The 22,210-nt window shown below is 43.8% G+C and overlaps 1 protein-coding gene across 3 annotated transcripts in view; it reads right to left on the bottom strand.

Annotated features, from left to right (window-relative positions):
• Nucleotides 1-20,282, bottom strand: part of MED13 (mediator complex subunit 13) — a 50,783-nt gene extending 30,501 nt beyond the window's left edge. For all 3 annotated transcript variants that reach the window (XM_085240859.1, XM_085240860.1, XM_085240861.1), the window contains exons 1-3: nt 18,307-20,282; nt 16,256-16,490; nt 7,465-7,633 (exon numbers count right to left, since the gene is read on the bottom strand). In XM_085240859.1, coding sequence (XP_085096985.1) covers nt 7,465-7,633; nt 16,256-16,490; nt 18,307-18,372 — 470 coding nt within the window. In that variant the 5' untranslated portion in view covers nt 18,373-20,282. The remainder of the gene's footprint in view (nt 1-7,464; nt 7,634-16,255; nt 16,491-18,306) is intronic.
• Nucleotides 20,283-22,210: the final 1,928 nt, after the last annotated feature.

The raw sequence follows: 22,210 nt of genomic DNA, 5'->3' as shown, positions 1-22,210 counted from the left end.
GGAAGAACAGTTCATTCAGGAGCACAAACACACCAGATAGAGTTAATATCCTATTAATATGCTTCACTGTTTCTGTTATGTTTGCTAAAAATCAGTATGTAGTGGCCAACAATCCGAAATTTCAGGCTGTTTTGACCACAAATCATTGCACTGTGACTGGCTGACAACGGTCCACAGCAGCAACTGCCCAGGGAACTCCCAGCCAATGCATTCTACCTGCCTCAATGAAAGCATCTCCCAGCAGTTATTCCTCATCACAGCCAACCACGGGTGGTATGTTATTTAAATAAACTTCAGTATCAAGAAGTTTCTATTTAAAAAGATAACAGTTGCTTTCTATGGTGAATTAAGTAACCAAATATTTCTGAAAGAAAATCCTTTCATATTCAGTTATTCGGTTTTTGGTTAGCCTGCTTGTTTTTGTTGGGGCTTTTAGGTTAGTTTCCTGTTGTTTGTGTTTTTCCCTCTTTAACTTCATTGAAAAACAACACAGCAGCAGCCAGGGTAGAACAGAAAACAAAACAAATGCCAAAGAGCAAGTCTGGAGGAATTGTGTACCTGAGCACATGCTCAACCTGCACTACCACTGTACTCTGATCTCTGCTCTGCCTTCTGTTATCCATCAGGCAGCACTTCAGGCTTTTCATTGTGGAGAAGGAGCAAAGCTGCTGAGCCACCTGAGGATGTCTGGGCTCACTGAACACAACAGGAGCTACTCCCTCAACACAACCCACCTACCACCCTGCCTTTGTGACTGCTTGCTCAAAATAGTTCTTGGGGAATATATCCATCTTCCAGGAATAACCCGTCATGCACTGATGCAGAGCAGCTTCCCATGCTGCCACATTCACACCTTCACTGCTATTTTAAGTGTGGAGTCTTCAATTCCTGCTCACCAGGCCATAATCCTGAATTAGGAGACTCCAAAACCTTCATTCACACTAGAAAGGAACAGGAAATTAAATATGCATTTGCTGTAATAAGCAAAACATGAATGTAATTAAAATACTAAAATTAGATTGTTCTATTAAATCAGCATTAAAAAAAAACATGAAAAATATGTGGTGGTTGTGGGTTTTTGCTTTGTTTTATTACTTAAGAAATGAAAAAATCATAAGTCTGTGTACCTGTCTATCTCAATCATGGAACACTCTAGGAGCTTTCTTTGTTGTTGTTTATTTTGGGGGGCTATTTTTTGCTTGGTTGTTTAAATGCTGGGGGATGAGGGACACAGAAGATATGTTCTGCAGGAAGAACATGCTAACATACATACTCATTATCACAGAAAGTCATGCTGCTATGTAAGAGCTGGAATCATCATTAATCAAGTTCACAAACAGGCCTTTCTTGCCCTTGGCTACAAGTTTCCCCATAACATCAGGGTTTGCATCAGCCCCTATCACAGGGTCTGCACTTCAAGCAGACACAATGGCACTAATATCCCCAATGTGAAAGCTCAAGGAACTCTAAACAAATGCACATCTACATTTTCCTAGCAAGTTACATATTCTGTTTCTTAACATGAAGTAATAGTATCTCAAAACACAGATGCTTCTCCAACTACTGACACAAAGATGGCACAGCACACGTCTTGCTAAGCGTCTCCAAGTAACTCCCTATGGTCATGAAGGTAAATATAGCAGAAAGCTGATTTTGATGATAACACAAAGCAAAAAACATAGCTAATAGCTAAGCAGAAAAACTTCCAGTTCAAAGCACATCACTAATGACTGCTGTCAAAGGCTCTCCAAAATATTTTTCACATAGCTGAGGACATTTTGATGTTAGCTAGAAGTTAAGATAGATCAATTTATTTATTCCATAAGCCAGCCGTGTAATCTACAACAAATACTAATGTAGTAACTCACTCATCACAGAATAAGTCATAGCCACCCTAAAGACTTCTACATTTAGTTATTAATTACATTATTAATGAGCTGAGCTTCACCCCTGTAAAAAGGGTTGAAACAAAAAAAACTACTTTTTTATACACTGATAAAATCATAGAAGCAAAGCTGATTCTTTCAGAATGCAAGAGGAACTTTAGATATGTATATGCACATAAAACATAGGCATATTTCTCCAGGTAGAACAATTATAAGTAATATTTAGAAAGAAAATACCTGGTTTGTGCTTCAGAACTTAGATGAGACTAACAAAGCTGCTACCTTACATTTTAGCATCCTTGCATTATTCAGGATGCAAATCTCAATTATCTCAACTCGTGCTTTCACAAGGAAATAATATATATGTGCTATAAGGAATATAGAATTTATTTGGAAAACAGATAACAACCAGATTTTACGCTATATCAAAGCAACAGCTTTCAGTGAATTGCTCAGCCCCATTCTGAAACCTTTAGAGACCATCTTGTTAAGCCAGATTTTTCCAAGCAGAAAACTGAAATGCATTGTAAAATTTTCGTTTGACAAAACCTGATGGATCTGTATGGCTTTTGTGTTACCTTACTGCTCAGTGAACAAATAAATAGGAGTTTATTGTTGAAAGCTGAAAACCGAGAGCCATATTGCTACCAGTTTTTCCTGATGAGCCAAACTAGCATTGTAACTTAAGCCAAATAAGAGAAAACTGCTTTCTGATGTAAAGTGCTAAATTTGTCTGCTTGTAGTCTCTGTAGCAACCCAATATTCCAAAGAGACAATCATGTGATCAATGCTCTCAGCTCCTGCTGTTTATCCTGCACTGTCCTACTTACAGCAGCTCTCAATTCCAGCTGTCTACAGTAAAAGGAAAAACATCACCTGCTCTCCTGCCGGTACACGATGCCAGAACAGCCTCATTAGAGCTGTTGTAAAAAAAAAAAATGTTGACTTTGTTTGATTTGAAGATTAACATAGGAAGGAAATTTACACAGCAAAAAGAGTTGAGCAGACTTAAAAGATGGCAGAAAATGCTCCAGTAGTAGCAAAGAAGAGCCACTTCACTTCAGGTATTAAGGCTTCAAGTTAAATATACAGAAATAAAGGTAACCCATGAGTACAGGTTATTGTATTTATATAGTTATAACTGTACATAATCACAGTTCTGTTAATTCTCAAGTATGAACAAGATCTGAGTTTTAGCACTCAGAAATCTCCTCATCCTGCTCCCGAAACGAATTATTATTAATAGTAATTTGGAGCATCCTCCTCGAGGAAGCAAGAAGAACTATTTCACTGCTACTGAAAGAAGTCCCCACAGAAAACAGGAAAGACACCAAAGAGGGGAACGTGGCAGGAACCTGGGCTGAAGCACTGCGATCCCTTTGTCCTAAGGGCAGCAAAGGCCAAACAGACAACAGCCAATTGCTTTGAGTAACTGTGTTACATTACCAGCATTCCCAAAGAAGGCAGCAATTGCTATGTCCCAATTAAAAAACTGCTCCCCTGCACAAGCCGTGGGCATTTGGGACTGCACAACTGCCAACACACTCATGAAAGACGTCCACTGTGGCTGGTTTTACCTTTTCCTCTTGGTAAGATAAGGCAGAGGAAAAAAGCACGTGCGCGTATACAAACACGTACACAAAATACAGACACACACCAACACACACAAGGAATATTTCTCAGCAGTCGTTTCCCTGGAAGCTCTGTACTTGCATTATATAATCCCTTACCCAGGCTAAGGTCGAACAGCACAACTTGTGAAACTTGTGCAGCAAGTTTTATTTTGTAAGCTATGATAAGCTTATCGCTTATGCTTTTCCAAGTGGTGGGAGTGTTGTGTTTGTGGGCTTTTTTTTTCCCCCCCTCCACACGAACAGATCAACTCGTTTACTATTTAAAAGGAATCCCACCAAATCAGTATTGCTCAATTATTTGCTTACTGGTGTTCCAATTATGTTAAAATTTAGCAAGTTTTACTTATTACCTAAAAAACTTCAGCAGATGAGCTCCACATAGGCCCTTCATACTTTTCAGTAGGAGTGTCAGATTTATCTTCATTAAGGACTTCTGCCTAGAATAGCATTTACTCTGACAAGTTTCCTAATAATATTTATGCTAGGTATGTGCCACTATTTTATCCTCCAGCTGGCAGGAGGAAAAGCCTCATCCAAAGGTTGGTACTTCAGCAGTCCAACCAGAAAAGGCAGAGCTGGATGCAGCAGATCACAGACCCTGTCTCATATTCTTTAAGCGTGGAGTTTTGAATAAAACCTACACAGTTATTTCTGAACGTGACAGTAACAACACAACAGGTTGGAAAGGAGAAAAGAGAAAGATGTGTTTATTTGTCAAACTCTGTAATTTAATGTGTGGTCACCTTAAAGGTAGATTACAAAAGCTCAATAAGTTACTGAGAAAGGATGTGACAAACACTGCAGCAATTTTTTCCCCACTTGGTTACAACTAGGGCTATTAACAAAACCTTCACTTCAGTCTTTTATCCTACTGTTACCCCTATAACTCCCATCACCCATTCCTGAACGTTTTGGAAATTGCTTCCTTACGTATTAAGAGCAGCAACAAAGAAAAAAAAAAAGAAAAACCAAAAAACAATCACCATACACACAGCCACTTTATGGAGTCAGCCACTCCATTCCGCTGTCTCTATAAACAGCAGTGGAACCAACACGCTCAAAAACCTCCAACAGTTTCCTCAGGCATGGCAATCGTGACTTGCACTGGCAGATCCAATTTCACCAAATACATGACTGTCTCACTTTTCCCAGTGCTGGTTTTAGACTGGGGGGAAGCAGGGGGAGGAGGGAAGAGCAGCTCATGGTGATTGCCTTGCAGCCCTGTCAACCTGCAGCTTGTGACCCCGTAATGCAAACATTTGACTTTTTTGCTTCACCAGAAACTTTTTTTTTTCCCCCCCCCCATCCCACCACAACCTCCAAGTCACAGCCTGGGACACTGGGTAACAAAACCTCAAAATTCAGGTGGGAACGATCATATGTGGAAAAAAAAAAAAAGAGGTCTATCTGTACATGGTTCAAAGAGAAATAAAGTGAAGAAGAAGTGGGACTAGGGTTCTACACAACCAGCTCTAGCTCCAGCACACTGAAGTTAGCCAGTTACCTTCGCAGCCAAGAGCATCCACTATTCAGTCTCTAATCAAAGTCTTTTAAGAATGTCTACAAGAACAACAAATCTTATCTAAATCTGTAGTTATAATACGCAGAAATCCAATCTACATAGTAACTAGCCACATCCCAAAGTACAGGGTAGCATAAACTCCGATCTGAAGCAGACTGGTAGCAGATTTCATACCCAGGATAATAGGCATCTCTAAATTATATAGGCACACTGATTCTGTACTCAGTGTTTCTGAAAGTCAGTGCAAAGCACAGTCCCACAGAACACAAAGCACAGAGGATGAAAGCAGCCACTAAAGATAACAGCAACAAGGGCTGAAATGAAGCAAAGCAGTGTTCATTCACCGACTCTACAGAGCAGGGAAAATCCTCCCTCATCTCATCCTTTCTCTTGTATTTCTCCCATTATTCCATATTTTCTAGGACCGAACGGAGGAATAAAAATATACCAACGTCATCACCAGGTAACTTTTTGCATTCTTAATAATGAGATAAGCAGTGAATGCACACAAGCAGAATAGAGAAGCAGTCACAACCCTCCTGAATAGAAATGCTTTATTGTCCATGACACGTGCAGTACCTGCCACGTTCATCCATGCCCACCTCCACACAGGAGGAATACTGCTGTGTCAGAGGGAAATACATGCATATAGGAAGAAGTAGTCTTCTGAGAAAGGACTCTATTCTATTCAAGAAGTGAGTATGACACGCTTTTGAAATCAGTGTTATGAATTTATGAGTTGCTATTCTTATTACTAGAAAAATGGAGAAAATGCAAAAAAAAGAAAAATACAGCTTCAAAAAGAGTGTTATGTTTATTAAAATAAGTGCATCTGTTGGATCAACAGAAGCCTCAGCAGATACCTCTGAACAACCTAACAAAATTAAGGCATTCCTAGAAGGGATGAGCAAAATATGCACATCTGTTAATTACTCCCCTCACTTTAGTGGTTTATTTCATACAAACCACTACTCAGAATATCAAGTGGTTGAGGTATCTGGTAAAAAAAAAAACACAGATTTCTCTGCAATAAAACTTTCCCTCTATTTTTCCAGCAGTTCTGAACTACTTATGGTGAAGTGGTGTTGTGGGTAAGCTCACAATTCCTCCAGTTATTCTCATCAAGCATGCTGACCTTCTGAGCTTCTTAAAAAAAGAATCAGTTTCCAAATTAAACAAATGCTGCTATTTTATTTTAAAAGCTTTCATCAGCTTTTCCAGCTGCTGCAGAGAGCTTTATAGAATTACTCCAAGAGATGCCATGACATAATGAATGCTGGTTTCAAACAGCAATTTGGAAAACTAGTTCCTCAACTGAGGAAAGCCCAGAGTGTGCCAAGACAGTATCAGTCTAAAGAGGTAAAAGTAAACTCTTTATTATTGATTTATGGCACCAGTAGAGAGAAGAAATGGGTGGACAAGGACATTCCAGAAGGAAATATCTTTCCCTTACTAGAGGGGACAAAGGGATGCCTGGAACTAAAAGGACAAGTTTACCCATAAATTAAAAGCAGCAGTCCACAACTGCTAGAAACACACACAAACATGTGCTTCTGCTGCAAAACAGTTCTAGATTTCCTTGAGGTTTAAATTTACTGCAGAAGATGCCAACAAAGACCAAGCCGACATCCAAGAAGTAGAGCCACCAATCTCCAAATATTCTAAATGCAAGATTTAACACATGCATTAAAAACAAACAACAACAACAACAACCACAGATAAAAACAAATAAGAAAACCCACCACCATTCTCTAAGCTTTAAATTACTTTGGATTTTAAAAGCTGATTTGGGAACAGAGATTACACTTGTTCCAGATAACCTAGTTTTTATTCATTTCATTACTTATTGCTAGGCAACATAGACCGTGTCAAACCACGTTAGAACCACGAGAAGTTCTTCCAGTCTAGATCAGAAATTTGCTCCTTACCCTCCTCCCCCCAGTGAGGAGGCCATATGTATTCCTCTACCAGTAATGTCCCCAGATGCAACTTTCTTTCTGGACAGGAGCTAACAAACTCTCTTCCCAAAATCCTCTGTATGCAATGCCTGTAAATGGCTCTCTAGATTCCACTTCCTCAAACAACAAGTGCTATTTACAGTTAGAATTAGTCCTGGGCATTATACTGGTAGCTTCACAGCAGCTGTCCTCTTCTTCATTCCTAAAAGACTATTGCTTCTTTTACAACCCTTCTTAGCCATGGTGTCCAATACAGAAGAGACAGGTTATTATCTTCAGTATTACTGCATTTCTTCATAAGAAAGTTTTTGAAGAACTCCCAAAAGGCAGAACAACAAGAAAGATCAGAGATTCAGGATCCCAAGCAAGCCATAAATAGAGTGCTCTTAATTAAACGTTTCTTCTAGCGTAAAGCTTAAACAAACTCGACAACTTCTTTAATAAAGCAAAATAAAGTATCCTACCTTTTGTTTATAGGTTTTTCATCTTTCTCATAAGGCTTCACAAACCATTTCCCAATGCGCACAAAGTTCCTGTTCATTAAACACCTCTCCAACAGGTTGTGAACAGCTTTGAAAAGCAGAGTGCGACATTCATAAGAAAGTCCATTCTCCCAAACACCATCTTCTTCTTCTACAAAGCAAAGAAAAAACAAATAAATTAATTGAACTACATCCTATTACTTCACACAGTAGACATTTCATGAAATTGTTTCCTCTCCCACAAGCTCTTAAGACAGTCACAGCATAACATACAACCAAAGAAAGCCTATATCACGAGCAAGTAATTTGAATGTTACAAGAGTATATCTGCTAAAAGTAATCAGTTATAAAGTCTCTCCCCCACACTGTCCTTAAAAAAAAAAAAAAAAAAAAAAAAAAAAAAAGGAAAAAGAGATTTAAAGCTGTTTGTAAACAGAAGGAAACAACCAGCACCAGTACGTTACATATTTCAGTCTGCAAAACCACTTATCTGTTTGCAGGGTGGATCATATTTTGAACTAGTTACCCTGAAATGCTAAATGACAGTTATGCTTAATAAAAAAATAAATTAAATTGCCCACAGTCACATTTTTTAAATATCCTTGTGTGTTTAGCTACTGTTCATTGAGGAGCTGGGCAAAAGTACTAATGATTAACTGGCCCTTAATGGTCATCCATTTGCTAATGAGGAAGGGAGGTGGGGGGGTAAAACACCACCTAGATACAGAGAGAGCAGTGGTAGGAACCACCTGAAGCCTCTCCTCAGGAGATTCACACAACTGGAATTTTCTTTAAAACTTTAAAATAAACAAATAAACAAGAAAGAAAAAAAAAAAATCAGGCTAGTGCCACTTTCAGATCTATATGCAGATCTATAAAGAGAAAAACAAAGCTCAGTTCATACTGATAGGATTCTCAAGTGAAACACCAAGACCTGATCTGTGGGGCACGTATATAAAATACAGGCATGGAATCCAACTCCAAATGAGCCAAGCTGATTTTCCAAATCAGAAAGCAAGATTCATTACAAGAAGGTGTAAACTCTTCAACCACTCTGGCTGGCATTTAGTGCTTTAACATGCACTACAGGCCCTAGGAGTGGGAATCCCAAAGAATTACAGTGGCAGCTACACCACACAAGTGAGAGACATTTCATGGTTCCTGTAACATCTCTCAATGGTTCATCCTCATTACAGCAGTGGTACAGAGGATAAAACAGGAAAACTCAGGATCTTCTTCCATTATGGCAGTCAGGTCCTACCTTCACACCTACAACCCTTGGACATCACGTTTGACAGATATCCCCAAAGATCTGCTACTGGTCACCTTGGTCTAGCTTAGCAGTTATTCTTACAGCTCCATTGCTTTGGCACCCAGGTAGCAGCACAGACTTATACGACTACCTGACTTGGTAGACCTTACTTTGGTCTTTGGGTAGTTGTGGAACAACGTAGGTTGAACGGGACCTGTGGAAATTCCTTGCTCCCACCCACCCCCAAGAGTTCAAAGCTAGACCAGGCTGCCCATATCCCTTATCCATCATCCCTCGCACCTCCAAGATGTGAGTTTGGGCTCTGACTTCAGTTCCACACGAGGTTTTACAGAAGCAACCTGTCTGCTCACCTCTCTTTCAGAGAGAATTTGGGTTCAAATAGCTTTCCTCTGGACTGTTTCGTGGTCAGAAAACCTCAGCAATGCAGCCAAGACCTTGCACGTAAATCTCCCTTTGAAATAAGCCCCTTCACCTTTATCTGGAAGCCACTTAGAAGCTTAAAAGGTTGCAATGGTATTAAGTCTCAATAACCTTAAACTAGAGAGCATATAGAAAACCAAACACCTAAGGGTTTTATCTAGAAGGAAACCCTTCAACTTATTACAACAAGCAACGTTTAAAACAAGGGTGAAGAGAATGGAATTTCAAAGCACTACTGCAACTAGAAAATGGGGGGACACATCTGTGCCCTCTTTAATTCCACACAAATAAATGCACATTTCCACTCCACATCACTGCTGTGAGTTACAGAAGATTACTCACTGTCCCAGAATCCTTCTCTGAGGGATAGAAGTAAACAGACCTGCCCCATAATTTGTGAGGGAAAAGATGCACATCACTACAGATGAATCATTACACGAAATACTTTCCTGGTAAAGACAAGGAAAAGCAAGCAACTGCATTTCCTCAGTAAGAGACCCCACTGTGAGTTTCTCCCCTTCCATCACCTTAACTCCAGTGTTGAAATTCAGCATGAACTTGTTTTGCAAAGCATAAAGCTACGAGATAATACAGTAACTCACTGAGGAAACATCATACAAGCAGCTCGCAACAAGAAGCAACAAAGGTCCAAAGTCAAAGGGCATAAAACAGCGGTGCCAAGAGGACGCATTTTTCCCTGGCTCAGAGATTTGGAGACACACACAAACAAGCAACCCTATCCCACAGGCAGCTCTGCTGCTCAGCACACACTGCTCAACTGGTGGCAAACAAGCAGCTCAATAGAGCAAACATTAACTACAAAGCTTAATGATACTGGACTTTAACTGCACAATAAACTCCGCACCATTTCAAAGGTTAAATACTCGGTTCCTATATGGCTTTTGTAATTTAAAAAAAAATCATTCCAAGAACACCCCCTGCATCAATCACCCATTACAGGAGGGTAACAAAGACAAAGAATTATCTCCAGCCTTTATGCCCAGTTTTGTTTTGACATATTAGTGTGTATCAACGAGCAGAAAGATGCCGAAGTTGCACATACACTGAGTGTAACTCAGCTTTTATTTTGATGGTCATCCTACAGGCACAAAGGAGAAGTTTCAGTTTGCAGAGGACACTACAAAGCTCTGAGTATTCCATTTAACATTAATAGTTGTGCTGACAATCAAGTTATTAACAAAAGTTTGCATGCAAGAACTTGCCAGAAGATTGTTTCAGCAGCAAACTAAGCTAGGAGAGCTCTTAGGAAATACAAAAGAGGAGCATATTATGTGGGTAAGTGTAAAGCTTAGGTGCAAATCACAATTAGAGCTCTAGAACTTGAAAAAACAGCCTGCTATAAACATGCCTGCTGATCAGAAAGAGCACCTGGGATCAACAACATCACACTTGCTATGGAAAGGGAGCGTTAAATAAGATGGTGGCTAAAGATACTCTCACTTCAGAGCATTATCCAAATTTGTGCAGGAAATCAGCAGTGTCCTGCGTAGTTGTGAAGTCTATTTAGTCATCACCCCCACCCCTCTTATTTTGGTAGTGGATGGAATGAGAGATACACGGGAGGTCTGAGCCCACGTTGTATTTTTCTTCTTTATTTAAATGGTTGTTTCTCAACATCTGAAAAATCCTCTTACTTAATAGGAATCATAAAAAGTAAACCATAAAAAAACCCTTTTGTGAGAGGGATAGGAAGAGACAGTTTCATCTCCTAATCTTTCTTAAACTGAATAACGGTAAATGTTCAACCTGATAGTAGCAATAAACCAAAATAAGTCGCTGATTCATTTTAGGAGGTGTTGAGCCACAGCTTTGCTTCAGACAAGTGATATCCACACAAGTGCTTTGGTAATCCAGAGGTTACAAACCTTTTGTTGTTGATTACAAATACTTCTGGTTATTCCTCTCGCTCTCTGATTCAGCCAACCGCTTTGCAGCATAAATACCAACTCCTTAGACAAGTATTTACATAAACTGTCCTCTTGTAATGAATTTTCTTCCTCTCTCTTTATATCACATACTGAGCAGAAAGTTTGCTTTACCTGAACCGAAAGTCAAGGCTACAGCTTCCCCCTCCCCATTACTTTAACTACATAGGGGAAAAAAAAAAAATCCATTCCTTCCTATCGTGATTCAGAAGCATTTATAAAGCACTGCTTAACTTCCATGGGCTTCTTTCTGTCACCATTTGACAGCGAGCCAATTATAGAAATAGACAGATGCAAAACTGATTTATACGATCAAATCCCACTTCCTATGTAAGTGTCAGACTACAATTGTTGCTGTATATTGTAATTACATGATAGTAACACAGGGTGATGTTTCCTTTTAAAAGGATGAAAGAATTTAAAAATCCAAATACTTTAAGATGAAATAAAATTGTTCAAAGTAAGAATTACCCTGTTAACTACTGAAAAATAGTTTTAAGGGCCTATATCCCTTACAAAACTAACTGAGAAGCACCAATTTGTGTTTAGATGTGCTGACTAGAACTCAAAAACACCAGCTTCAACATTTTCTTACTTGGACTCTGTAGGGTTGTAGCTGATCTGCATTCACTGAAAACACTCCAGTTATCCAAACTTGTTGCAAAATTTCATCGACTGAGAGACAAGCCAAAACACGAGCTACTGTCCCAATTACCATCCTCAAAATACTCAGCACCACTACAAGTCAGCATGAGCCCTTCACCAGCACCACATGAACATATTTTATGCTTTTTCTACTAAGCAGAAGTGGTTTGTTATCTAAGCATTAAAAGCCTGAAGGTATGACCTTTCTATAAGTGTGTAACTATGCTTGCCTACAAACTGCCTTCAGAATCTGCTAGCTCTGAATTCCCTCCTTGCACAGAGACCTATGGCATGGCCATAACCAAGTAAAAGCCGAACACCTTTTTCACTGCATGCTTCATTAGCATCCTCCTCCACATCATCTTTGAGTAATTCCATAAGCAGATAAATTGTTAAATCTCATCCTCAGCGATCGTAGGCTCCCTGCTCTTGTCTATGCAGGTATATTATGCTTGTGATGCTGTGCCTGCCACCAGTTGCAGAATTTTTAAAGAACGCATCCTTTTCATAGTAGCTGTAGTAGTAAAATGGGTTTAGGAAGCAAGTGGTATCTAAAAAAACAAAACCAAACCAGCAAACCACCAGCTGAGCTGTTTTCCAAGCTCACTTTGCTGAATACTTGCAAGCAGCAGGCTTTTCTGCAGAGCTCACAGTATGGGAACTGGCTCGGACTCCTGTTTCCATTGTATTAGAAGTAATGAGACACCCGATGCTGACATCAGCACAAACCAAGCTGCTCTCAGATCTGTTTGGAGACAAGGATATGACCTATAATGCACATACACCGAGAACCAGACAACACACAGAAAGAAGCATTCGCTGCTATTGCTGTTGCTGTTTTTCCCACTCAGGATCAGCAACGAGCCATTGTCACACAGACCTCACTCCTCCTTCCTTAAAGCTCTCCTAGAGGCTCAGCACGGAGCTAAGACCAGCATTATGCTCATACATTTATCCTTCACAGAAGTGGGAGGAAGACCGCTCGGCAAACAAAAAACGGATTAACTCGATATATGACAGATAGGAGCAAAACACTCTAAAGTAAATTAATGAGATTTAACAGACACCAGAAGGAAAAAGCTGCATCTTATAGCTCACCATTTCAAAGATGCAACTTGAAGGTCAATGGCACATTGAAGCTTTCCCCTACCCAAGCATTAATCAAAACTAACCATCTCCTTGGGACTATGTCTTGTGCATAATTCATGCCCAACTGTTCTCAGGTTTGAAACTGCTACCAATTCTACCAATTTAAAAAACATATAGCCAAGCACTTCAACAGAATTTAAAGAGAAAAGAACCTGTCTAATAATAAAAAAAAACAAAACAAAAAACTGTTGACTAGACACCAGTGAGGGCTCACTGCCTTCTGAAGTTCTCCAATATGTCCTATGTTAAGGTTTGAGCTGCAGAAGTTACTATAATCAAGCCTCACCGTCACAACAGAAACACGACCTTTGAGGTTGCTGGAGGATAAAAGAACATTTCACTAACTTCTGTCTGCCTCTGGCTGTTGAGGGAGAAACAGACCGTCGGGTTTTTTGGTAATACATACAATAAGTAGCTTCTTAGGGAAGGAAAAGAGAAATGATTGAGTGAAGTCAATATTACTGATCAATTACTAACTCTGAACAAGTCTCCTTTTGACATGCCCCCAGGCAACAATCCCTGACCATCAACAAGACTGTTACCTAAGGCTCGATACGAGGATTCAGATACAGCCAGTAGCAGTCATTCAGACATACCTCTAGGGCAAAGGCAGAACTTCTAGAACATACTGGCTGAAAAGAGAGAAAGAAACTTTTTTTTTTTTTTTTTTATCTGATATGCACAGATGTACACCCACAAAACTGTATGTTCCCTTTTGAAGTGATCTTGGGAAGATGCTTCTGCAGGGGATAAAGAGATTCTCGAAGGCTGCCAGATTTCAGGTACCGAGAGTTGATGACTGAGATGTGTTCCAGACACTGAATATCCATTATTCATTGGAACAACAAATCACAAAGAAATCATCAAAAAACTGCCAAAGTACTGTCCACTCCCTAACGGGCGCAGCTTCATGCCAAAGGAAACCAAAACCAAAGCTGCCTCCCTTCCCTGTCTGTAGGCAGCAAAGGACGTGCCAGCAGCAGCAAGCTGCTTCTACTCCACTCCTGCACTTGGTTCTTTAGGACAATTCCTCTCCTACTGAGTAGAAAAATTCTAAATGAGGCAGCACCTCAACCATCAGCAGCAAACAATTTCCAATCAATTCTGAAGGTAACAAGCCTCTGCCAGGAAGTAATTTATCTTTTCCATTGAAAATGGGACAAGCAATCATTGGGAGAACAGAGCAATGTGAATTACTAGGAGAAATTGTCCACCAATGAAAAAATCCATTAGGTCTATGACAAAGGTCAGATAACATTGTTTGGGTTCAGCCGTAATTCTTTCCTGTATGAGGTTCACATTAAGATTTTGTGTAATGGGGAAGAGAAAAAGCACAGGTGTGGGCACTCCTCAGACAACTCAGCTACTGACTAGCTTTATCAGCTTCTAGTCATGTAAGAACCAAGCAGACTAATATGTTCTAAGAGATTATAACATCCCTTTTTAATTAAGAGGAGACAAAAAACCAGCCTGCTAAAACTACGATGTCAGTACCTCTACACATGGGCATAAGTAACAAGTATTTAACAGCAAAACACATAGGATAACCTGTCTGGAAGGGCAGACATCCACAGGTGACCTGAGCAATGGCAAAGACAGCCCTGGGAGACACTCACCTGCTACTACATCTCCCTTACAGCATAGGAGGGGTTTGGAGTTGATAAACACGCACTGCTCTCGGGGTTTATCTACCTGCACAGAAGAGTACATCCCTAAATACAAACACAAGCTGACCTAAAAGCTCAGCTACAAAATGCTGCTGTTTCAAAAGGCACCTTAACGTCAGTGGAGAGATTTCAAGGGAATGCAGAAAGGAAGTTGCTCAGACAAGATTTGGACGGCCATCTAGAGCAGAAACAAAGTCTCCAAATGGCTTAACTTGTAACACACGGACACAAATGTAACGCGCTTTAATCTCACAGCCAACTGCACCAAGTTCTACACGGATACTCTCCCACAACAGTTGGTCTTTGCTCAGGGCAGGCCCAGGCCAAAAATAGCCTTTAGTCTAAGTTACATCTCAGCCATACAAAGGATGTTTCCTGCAGGTCAAGACCGAGGTTACTCATAGGGCAAAAATAAGGAAGCCATCAATGCACTGAAATACCAAGCAACCTACAAAGTCAATAACATTTAAAGATACAAAGTTTTTATTTCCAGGACAGACAGGAACACCAGCAGCATCCCAACTCTGAAGTCGCTATCCAAACCAATAAACACTATTTCAGTATGTTGATTCTTTTCCAGATCACATCATGGGTACAAAAACCCACACGTTAAATTGTTTCAAGTCGCCTGTCACAGCAGCACTTCAAATTTGTATATGTTCTTCAGCTTATCCACAAACACAGCATTAACAACGTCTGGTTAGCAGGTCACCAAACCTTGGTCTCGTTTTACACATCAGTAACTCAAATACTGTACATTATTTCAAAGGAAATTACAGTGATGTGGCTTCCCCTCCCCCCCCCCCCCCCCCCCCCGCCCTGAATAAGTGTAGTCTCACCAACAGATTTACAGATGGTCTAAATGCTGAATTTCATCACATAGCTTTCCAGTTGCTTATCATACTTTTGGAACTGACATCAACAAGTAAACGTTTTCAAAAATAAAGTGCCAAGTCTCAAATAGAACAGTGTTGAGAAATATAGATATTGTTAGTCTTTCAGAAGCAGCAGGTCTAAGTTTGAAAGTACGTACAGGTTCAGAGCACTGGTAAAGGGTGAGAAAAACAAGGTTTGTGTTTTCTCACACAAAACCATGAAGCAAATTGCCTTCTTTTGAGGACTCCCCACCACCAATTTGACTTCCAACCCAAACAATTCCGTACTGTTCAGAGCTGCCCAGATCTCTACAATTTTTATTACATAATAAAATGGGATTTCAGTTTGAATTTTGAAGTTCCAATTACCCAACGAAAGGGACCTGATCAAAACACATTTAAGGCATCACTTCTGCTTCTGAATTGCAGGCACATATTTGGGCACAAGAAGTCCCAAGAAGTTGCCAAAAATTCATAGGTTTACTCGCTTTGATGGTTTTGTACATCCCCCCCACCCCCCAAAAAAAGAAGAAAGTATAGAGGAAAAAAAACTTATTTCTTTATTATCCAGCAGACCAAGACCACCTAAGCTGTTTGATCAGTGCACTGCCATCGTAATTTGGCTTCTGACAGTTCTTCCCATTATCATAAAATCAAAGTTGTAGATTATGGGAATACATTTATCTTATCTCCAGACAACAGTTTATCTCACACAGACTTCTGTAAGGGCTGGCAGGAGAACACCACGAGTAACAGCACCCTTGCACTGACCAAAAGAAGGTATTCATTTCTTCCTACCTGAGAGATCATGATGGATAAGGTCAGCAAAGTTGGGGTCATCACCCCACCAAAATATCCACAGCTCCCTGCGTCCAGGTCTCTGGTCTCGGCGCCAAACACTGAGCACATCCGCCTTCAGACAGCGACTGAAGCTGCTCAAAATAGGGTCCTCTTCCGTGACCGGAAAGAGAATGGGGGCAGATGTTGGACCCTGCCATACGTATCGCTTCCATTTAATCCCAGTTAGATCAGCCTAAGGGAAAGAAAAAAAGAAACCAACCATCAGACATCGGGGTACGTTACCAACAGAAACAGGCAGCTGTAACAGAAACCACGCTTCTAAGTTCTGTGCACCTGAGGAGATAAATTGGAAATAACCAGGCACCCTGTTTCTAGATCTCTTAATAGCTGCAGCAAAGCAAGAGCTGTGCATTTTCACTGCAGCTTTAAAGCAACAGAGAAAAAAAACCTCCTGGTCTGATTTAAAACAAAAAATGAAAAATGAGTGACAATTATTTAATTATTTGCAGGTTCCAAACGTCCAATCTTTTAAGCGCTTGTCTTAGCAACTAACTACTCACTTCATGCTCACTTATGCTTACGCTGCTTTTTGAAATCCAAGATTACTCTGAGGATACAGGAAATAGAGAAAAATCGAACTCAGCCATACGTTCTGCCACTCCTCTGCTATTTCAGAAAAATTCACAGCTTCCCTATTGTAAAATTCCCTATCGCGTGCAGGAAGCTTCTCAAGCACACTTATTTTACTCTGAGCCATCACGCTTTTCATTTCCCACACCACATTTTAAGAATTTAAATCCTGTTTCTCTCATTAAATTACACATCATTGGTTATGATCCACTAAATCCCCTTCTGGGCAAAGCTTCATCCGACTTTATAGAGCGAAGAGCTACCACCGCACCTACTGGGAAAGCGACAATTCCTGGATTATCCCCAACCCAGCACCTCACTAAGTTCTAACACTGAGCTTCTCCCCCTCGAGCACTGCAGCCTTAAGGCCCTTTGGGGCCGCATCGCCCCTCGGCTCCCAACAAGAATGCAGCACGGAGTCGAGGTGCTGCTTGCCAACAAGTCACTGATTTCCCTCCTAGCACACAACGCACCTAAGATCACCGCAACATTTAAACCTAACATGGCAGCCTTCTACCTTGAGGAGGAGAAACAATTTAGATGGAAGCTATGGGGGCTGCAACAGTTGACGTTCAGACAGCCAGGATTTACAAAGGCAGCAGCAGGATGGGGTGCAGGCCGCAAGGGGCTCCCCCCCTTTAACAACTCCCACTCTACAGCCTGGCATGGGTGTTTTTTTGTTTTGGGTTTTTTTGTTTGTTTTTTTACTTATAATGATCTCCAGAATTAAATAAAAATAATAATAATAATTAATAAATATATATATATATATATATATATCAGGCAGCCATCTGATATTGGCTGATTTGCATTAAGCTGATGAAGGAGGTGAGCGCAGCACCCAAATTGCATCACAGCCCAATGAAATCCAATCCAAAATGAAAAAATCCCAACAATTTCGTAGTGAGGTTGCGGGGAGGAGGGGGGGGGGAGGAAAAAGAGCACAAAATGGTGCACAACGCACAGAAGGCAGCGGGGCTTTGCAGAGTGCTTGGGGGTCTCAGGGTAAAAGCGATACGGGGGGGGGGATTTAAGGCAGGAGGAAGGGTTTAGGCCGAGGTTTGTATGGGATGCGTGCAGCGGGGAGGGAAAGGAGAAAGTTGGCCGAGGCGAAAAGGCACAGCTCCCTCCCGTAAAGAGGAGAAAGAAAGCCCAAAAAGTTGAGGGCAGGGCAGGAGCCGCGAAGCCCGGGCTGAAAGCGGAGGGAGGGGCGAGGCGAGGCGGCGGGGAGCCGGGGCGGGGGGGGGGAGCACGGAGAGCTGGCAGCCGCCCGGCTGGGCCTGCTCCGAGGGCTCCTCCAGCAGAAGCTCTGCTAAAAATGGCTGCTTGCTGCCACTGCCCGGCCTCCTCCCCTCCCCCGGCCGCCTCCCGCTCCCACTCCGCGCACGTCGCGCGTGTGCGCGGCCGCGGGCGCTCACCAGGCAGAAGAGGTTGGAATGGCAATCCTCCAGGCTGGCCCCGTTCGGCACGAAGCAGGAACTCATCCTCACAGCCACAACCCACACGCCATTATCCCACAGCCTCCGACAAGAAAGAAAGAGACAGACAGAGAGAGAGAGAGAGAGAGAGAGAGGGAGAGGGAGAGGGAGACAGACACTGCGAGGGGACGGGGGAGGGGGCGAGGCACACGCACAAATAATAATGCGGTTAAATAAGGGCTTTACGTACGCACACACACACGGAATAGTGGCAGGATAAATAACCAGGGAGGGAGTAAGAAAAGGAGGTTAAAAATTATTATTATTATTTTAAAAGAGAAACTCAGAGCGTTTTCTCCTCTGGATATGAAATGGGGAGGAAGGGGGGGGGGGGCAAAAGGGGAGGACAGAGGGAGGCAGTGGGAAATGCAGCGTAGATTGGGATCGATCCCCGCTCCTCTTCTTGGAGGGGAGGCGAAGGGGTGATGTATCCAACAGGAGAAAATGGGGTAACGAATCCGGGGATTAAGGGGAGAACCCGGCCGGCATCTCTCCTTCCTCCGATCGCGGGGAAATAAATAATCCAACGGGGTAATTAATCCTCTTCCTCGGGGAGAAAAGGGCCCGATCCGTGGGCTCGTGGCTCCGGAGTCCGAGGGCAACAGGGTAATATGTGTGTGTGCGGGGGGGGAGGGACGGGCGAGGGGGGGTCCTTCGTCCCCCGCTCAAAAAAAAAAAAAAAAAAATCCCAATAAATTAAAAATGTAAAATCATCAAAACAAGAGCGAGGGGCCGGCGGCGAAGAGAGCCGGAAGGATTGGAGAAGGCCGAAGCGCGGAGATTGTCCCGGGGGGGGACCCCAAAAACCATCTGCGGGAGCCGGGGGGGTTTCCTGGAGAGGAAAAGGTCGTAAAAGTCTCCTCGGGGGAGGGAAACGGCCCCTTCCCCGAAATCAGCGATCTTCGTGGAGAGGGTGAAAATCCGTCCGTGGGGGGAAGGAGGGGGAGGGGGGAGAGGGGTGGAACTGCGGGCGGCCCTCGGAGTCTCGTCGGGCGCGGACGGAGCGTCCCAGCGGTGCCGTCGGGGGGAATCGCAGAGTCTTCAGGGGGCGGCCAACCTCCCCCCGCCCCCGGGTCACGGCGGGCAGCGAGGGGCCGCAACGAAACCCTCACAGCCCCCTCCCCTCCTCAGCCCCCTCCTCTCCTCCCCTCCCCCGAGGTAGAGGGGAGGCGAAGGATCGGTGCCTTAAAAAAGAATAATTAAAAAAATAAAAAATAAAAAAATAAAGGGAGGAGGAAAAGAGAAGTGTGCGTGTGGGGGGGGGGGGGAGGGAGAGAGAATAAAAATATAAAATGATGATCTTCAGCCGGAGCGGTCTCTTCTGCGATGGGGGGCGGTATGTGAGGGGTTGGGGGGGGGTTGCCCGCAGCCCGCCCGCGGGGCGCGCGCCGCCGCCGCCGCTCTCCTCAGGTGCGGGGGATCCAGGAGCGCTGCGCGGCGGCCCCGCGGGGGCGGAGGGCTGAAAGCTGAGGGCCCCCTCCTCTCGCCGAGGTCTCTCCTCAGGAGGGCGGGGAGGCGGCGGCCGAGCCCCGGGCTTTCCTCAGGCGGAAGGGCCGCGGGGAACGGGCTCGGAGCCCACCTCCCCCCCCGCCCCCCCCTCCCCTCACACCCCGACTGAGGGATGCGACGGCTGCTGCTGCTGCTTCGCTGCCCCGAAGCCCCCGAAGCCGGCGGCTCTCCTCCTCGCTGCCCCTCAGCGGTGTCTCTGTCGGCGGCTGCCCGGCCGCGGCATCCTGTTCAGCCGACTGCCCCTCAGCGCCTCTCCCCCATGTCGCGTCGCGGCCGGAACGGCGAAGATGGGCCGGGAAGGGGAGAGGGGATTCTTCCGCCGTTTAATTCTGAGCCCCTTTTTCTTTAATGGCGGCCACAGGGACGAAAGTCGGGGCCCCCTGCCTCACGCTCATTGGTCGGCGCGCCGTCACGTGGGCCCGCCCGGCCATGGCCGCCGTCGCTGCCGGGGGAAGCAGGGCGCCGCGGCGCGGCCGCCAGGCGCCTCCCGGGCGCTGCGGAGCGGGCGGCTTCCTCGTTGGGAGGCCGCCACCTAGCGGCCGTGCCGCGCCGTGGCGCAGCGGGTTGGCGCCGCCGGTCTGGGAGCAGCGGCGGTACGCAGGGGTTCGAATCCCGCGGCCCCACGCTAGGCCCTCCGCTCAGTGCGCCCCAGGATTGACCCTGAGCCAAAGGCCGGGCTTGGGTGATTCTGCATCTATCCCTGAGCGACGGGAGCTCAAATCTCAGCCCTTGGTACGGCCTTCCCAAGGTCCAAACTATGTCGCGCTGCAGAATAGATTCATATTAAGAATGCTAGAGCAGTTCTGAAACGGCGGAAAGCTTCCAGTAAGCTTTAATTCAGCATCACATCTGTGCTCCAGTTCTGTATCAGAACCGTGCTCCAAGAAGCAGCATTTTCTCCATGCAGATATACGTAGTGCAGCCCATATAGACAAAGCAGGTGGTGGTTTCTCTGTCCCCATGCAAAAGGCTTAGAGATAACTCCAAATCAAGATGCTACAGCGACAGCAAAATCTAGTTTTAAAAAATACTTGTAAAGCAAACGCAACTCCTTCACCCTCTCCCATTCCATATTAATTTTTTAATGCGTGCCAAATATAAAACATTCCGGTCCTGCATGCAGGTTTATTTTGCTGGTGAAGTTGAAGTGGAAATTCAAAGTGCCTGCAGCGAGGGGAAGCTGTAATGGCTCTGTTAATGTGACATTCGCATGAAAACCTGATCTGCTCCCATAGCTGCAACGCAGCTATGCAACGCGATGATGTTTCAAAGGCACTGCAAATTATTTCAGGGCTGGCGAAGGAGACGAGTGGCAACCTCCTGCCTGGGGGAGTGGGAGGGAAGGAGAGCTATAAATACATCTGTATGGTGAGATGGGAGAAAAAATGTGCCGTTGGATGTTTTCATGGGGAGAAACTTTGGAGATTTACTCACACTCGGACTATTTTTGTATGGCCGTGTAGGCACGCAGGATCCTTCTTTTTATCTAAGTAGCAGCAGAGTATTCTTATTGCAGGAGGTTCACTCCCTCGTTGGAACACAGAGCCCTTTCCACGCTGCGGGTTTCTCTCTGTGGTGGCTGTGGATGGGACTGTGGGGTGATGGCTCTGCTGTGTGCCACCGAGAGGCAGGGACAGGCCTCCAAAGCTTTGGTCAATAGAGCGATTCTCACCACGTAGAGAGTTGTGATATTATTGTGTTACACCTCAACAGGGAGAAACCCAACACTTCAGAAGGAATAAAAGAAAGCTCGGTGTTAGCACATGCAGTCCTCTAGATTTCATAGAGTCACAGAACCACTATGGTTGGAAAAGATCACCAAGAGCTCTCAGATGGTCAAATCCAACCCCAGCACACCCCCACCATGCCCACTGACTGTGTCCTTCAGTGCCACATGTGAGCAATCCAGAACAGCCCCAGGGATGGGACTCCACCACTCCCTGGGCATCCTGTGCCAGTAGGATGACCACAAAAGGATGACCCCAAAAGGATGATCCCAATAGAATGACCCCAAAAGGATGACCCCAAAAGGATGACCCCAATAGGATGACACCAAATTGTTACTGGAGGAGAATCCATTGCTTTTGCCTTCAACAATGCACATGAATGTCTGGAGGAGAAGATTAACCCAGTGTCTAGTGCAGGTTTACTTCACCCAACCTCTGTGTAGGTTGCTCCAAAAGTAATGCTTCCTATGTATTTCCATGGAAACTACCACAAAGAGCTCAGTAATGCTATTTGGTGGAGCAAAGTCTCAGCTACAAAACACTGATTTACGACACTTTCACCACCGTTAGCTGTGCATCTTCACGAGTGATGAAGAAGAGCCTGCATG

Source organism: Meleagris gallopavo, chromosome 21 (assembly GCF_905368555.1).
Source record: "Meleagris gallopavo chromosome 21, MGAL_WU_HG_1.1, whole genome shotgun sequence".
Classification (NCBI taxonomy): Eukaryota; Metazoa; Chordata; class Aves; order Galliformes; family Phasianidae; genus Meleagris; species Meleagris gallopavo.
This window is presented reverse-complemented; position numbering and strand designations above follow the sequence as displayed.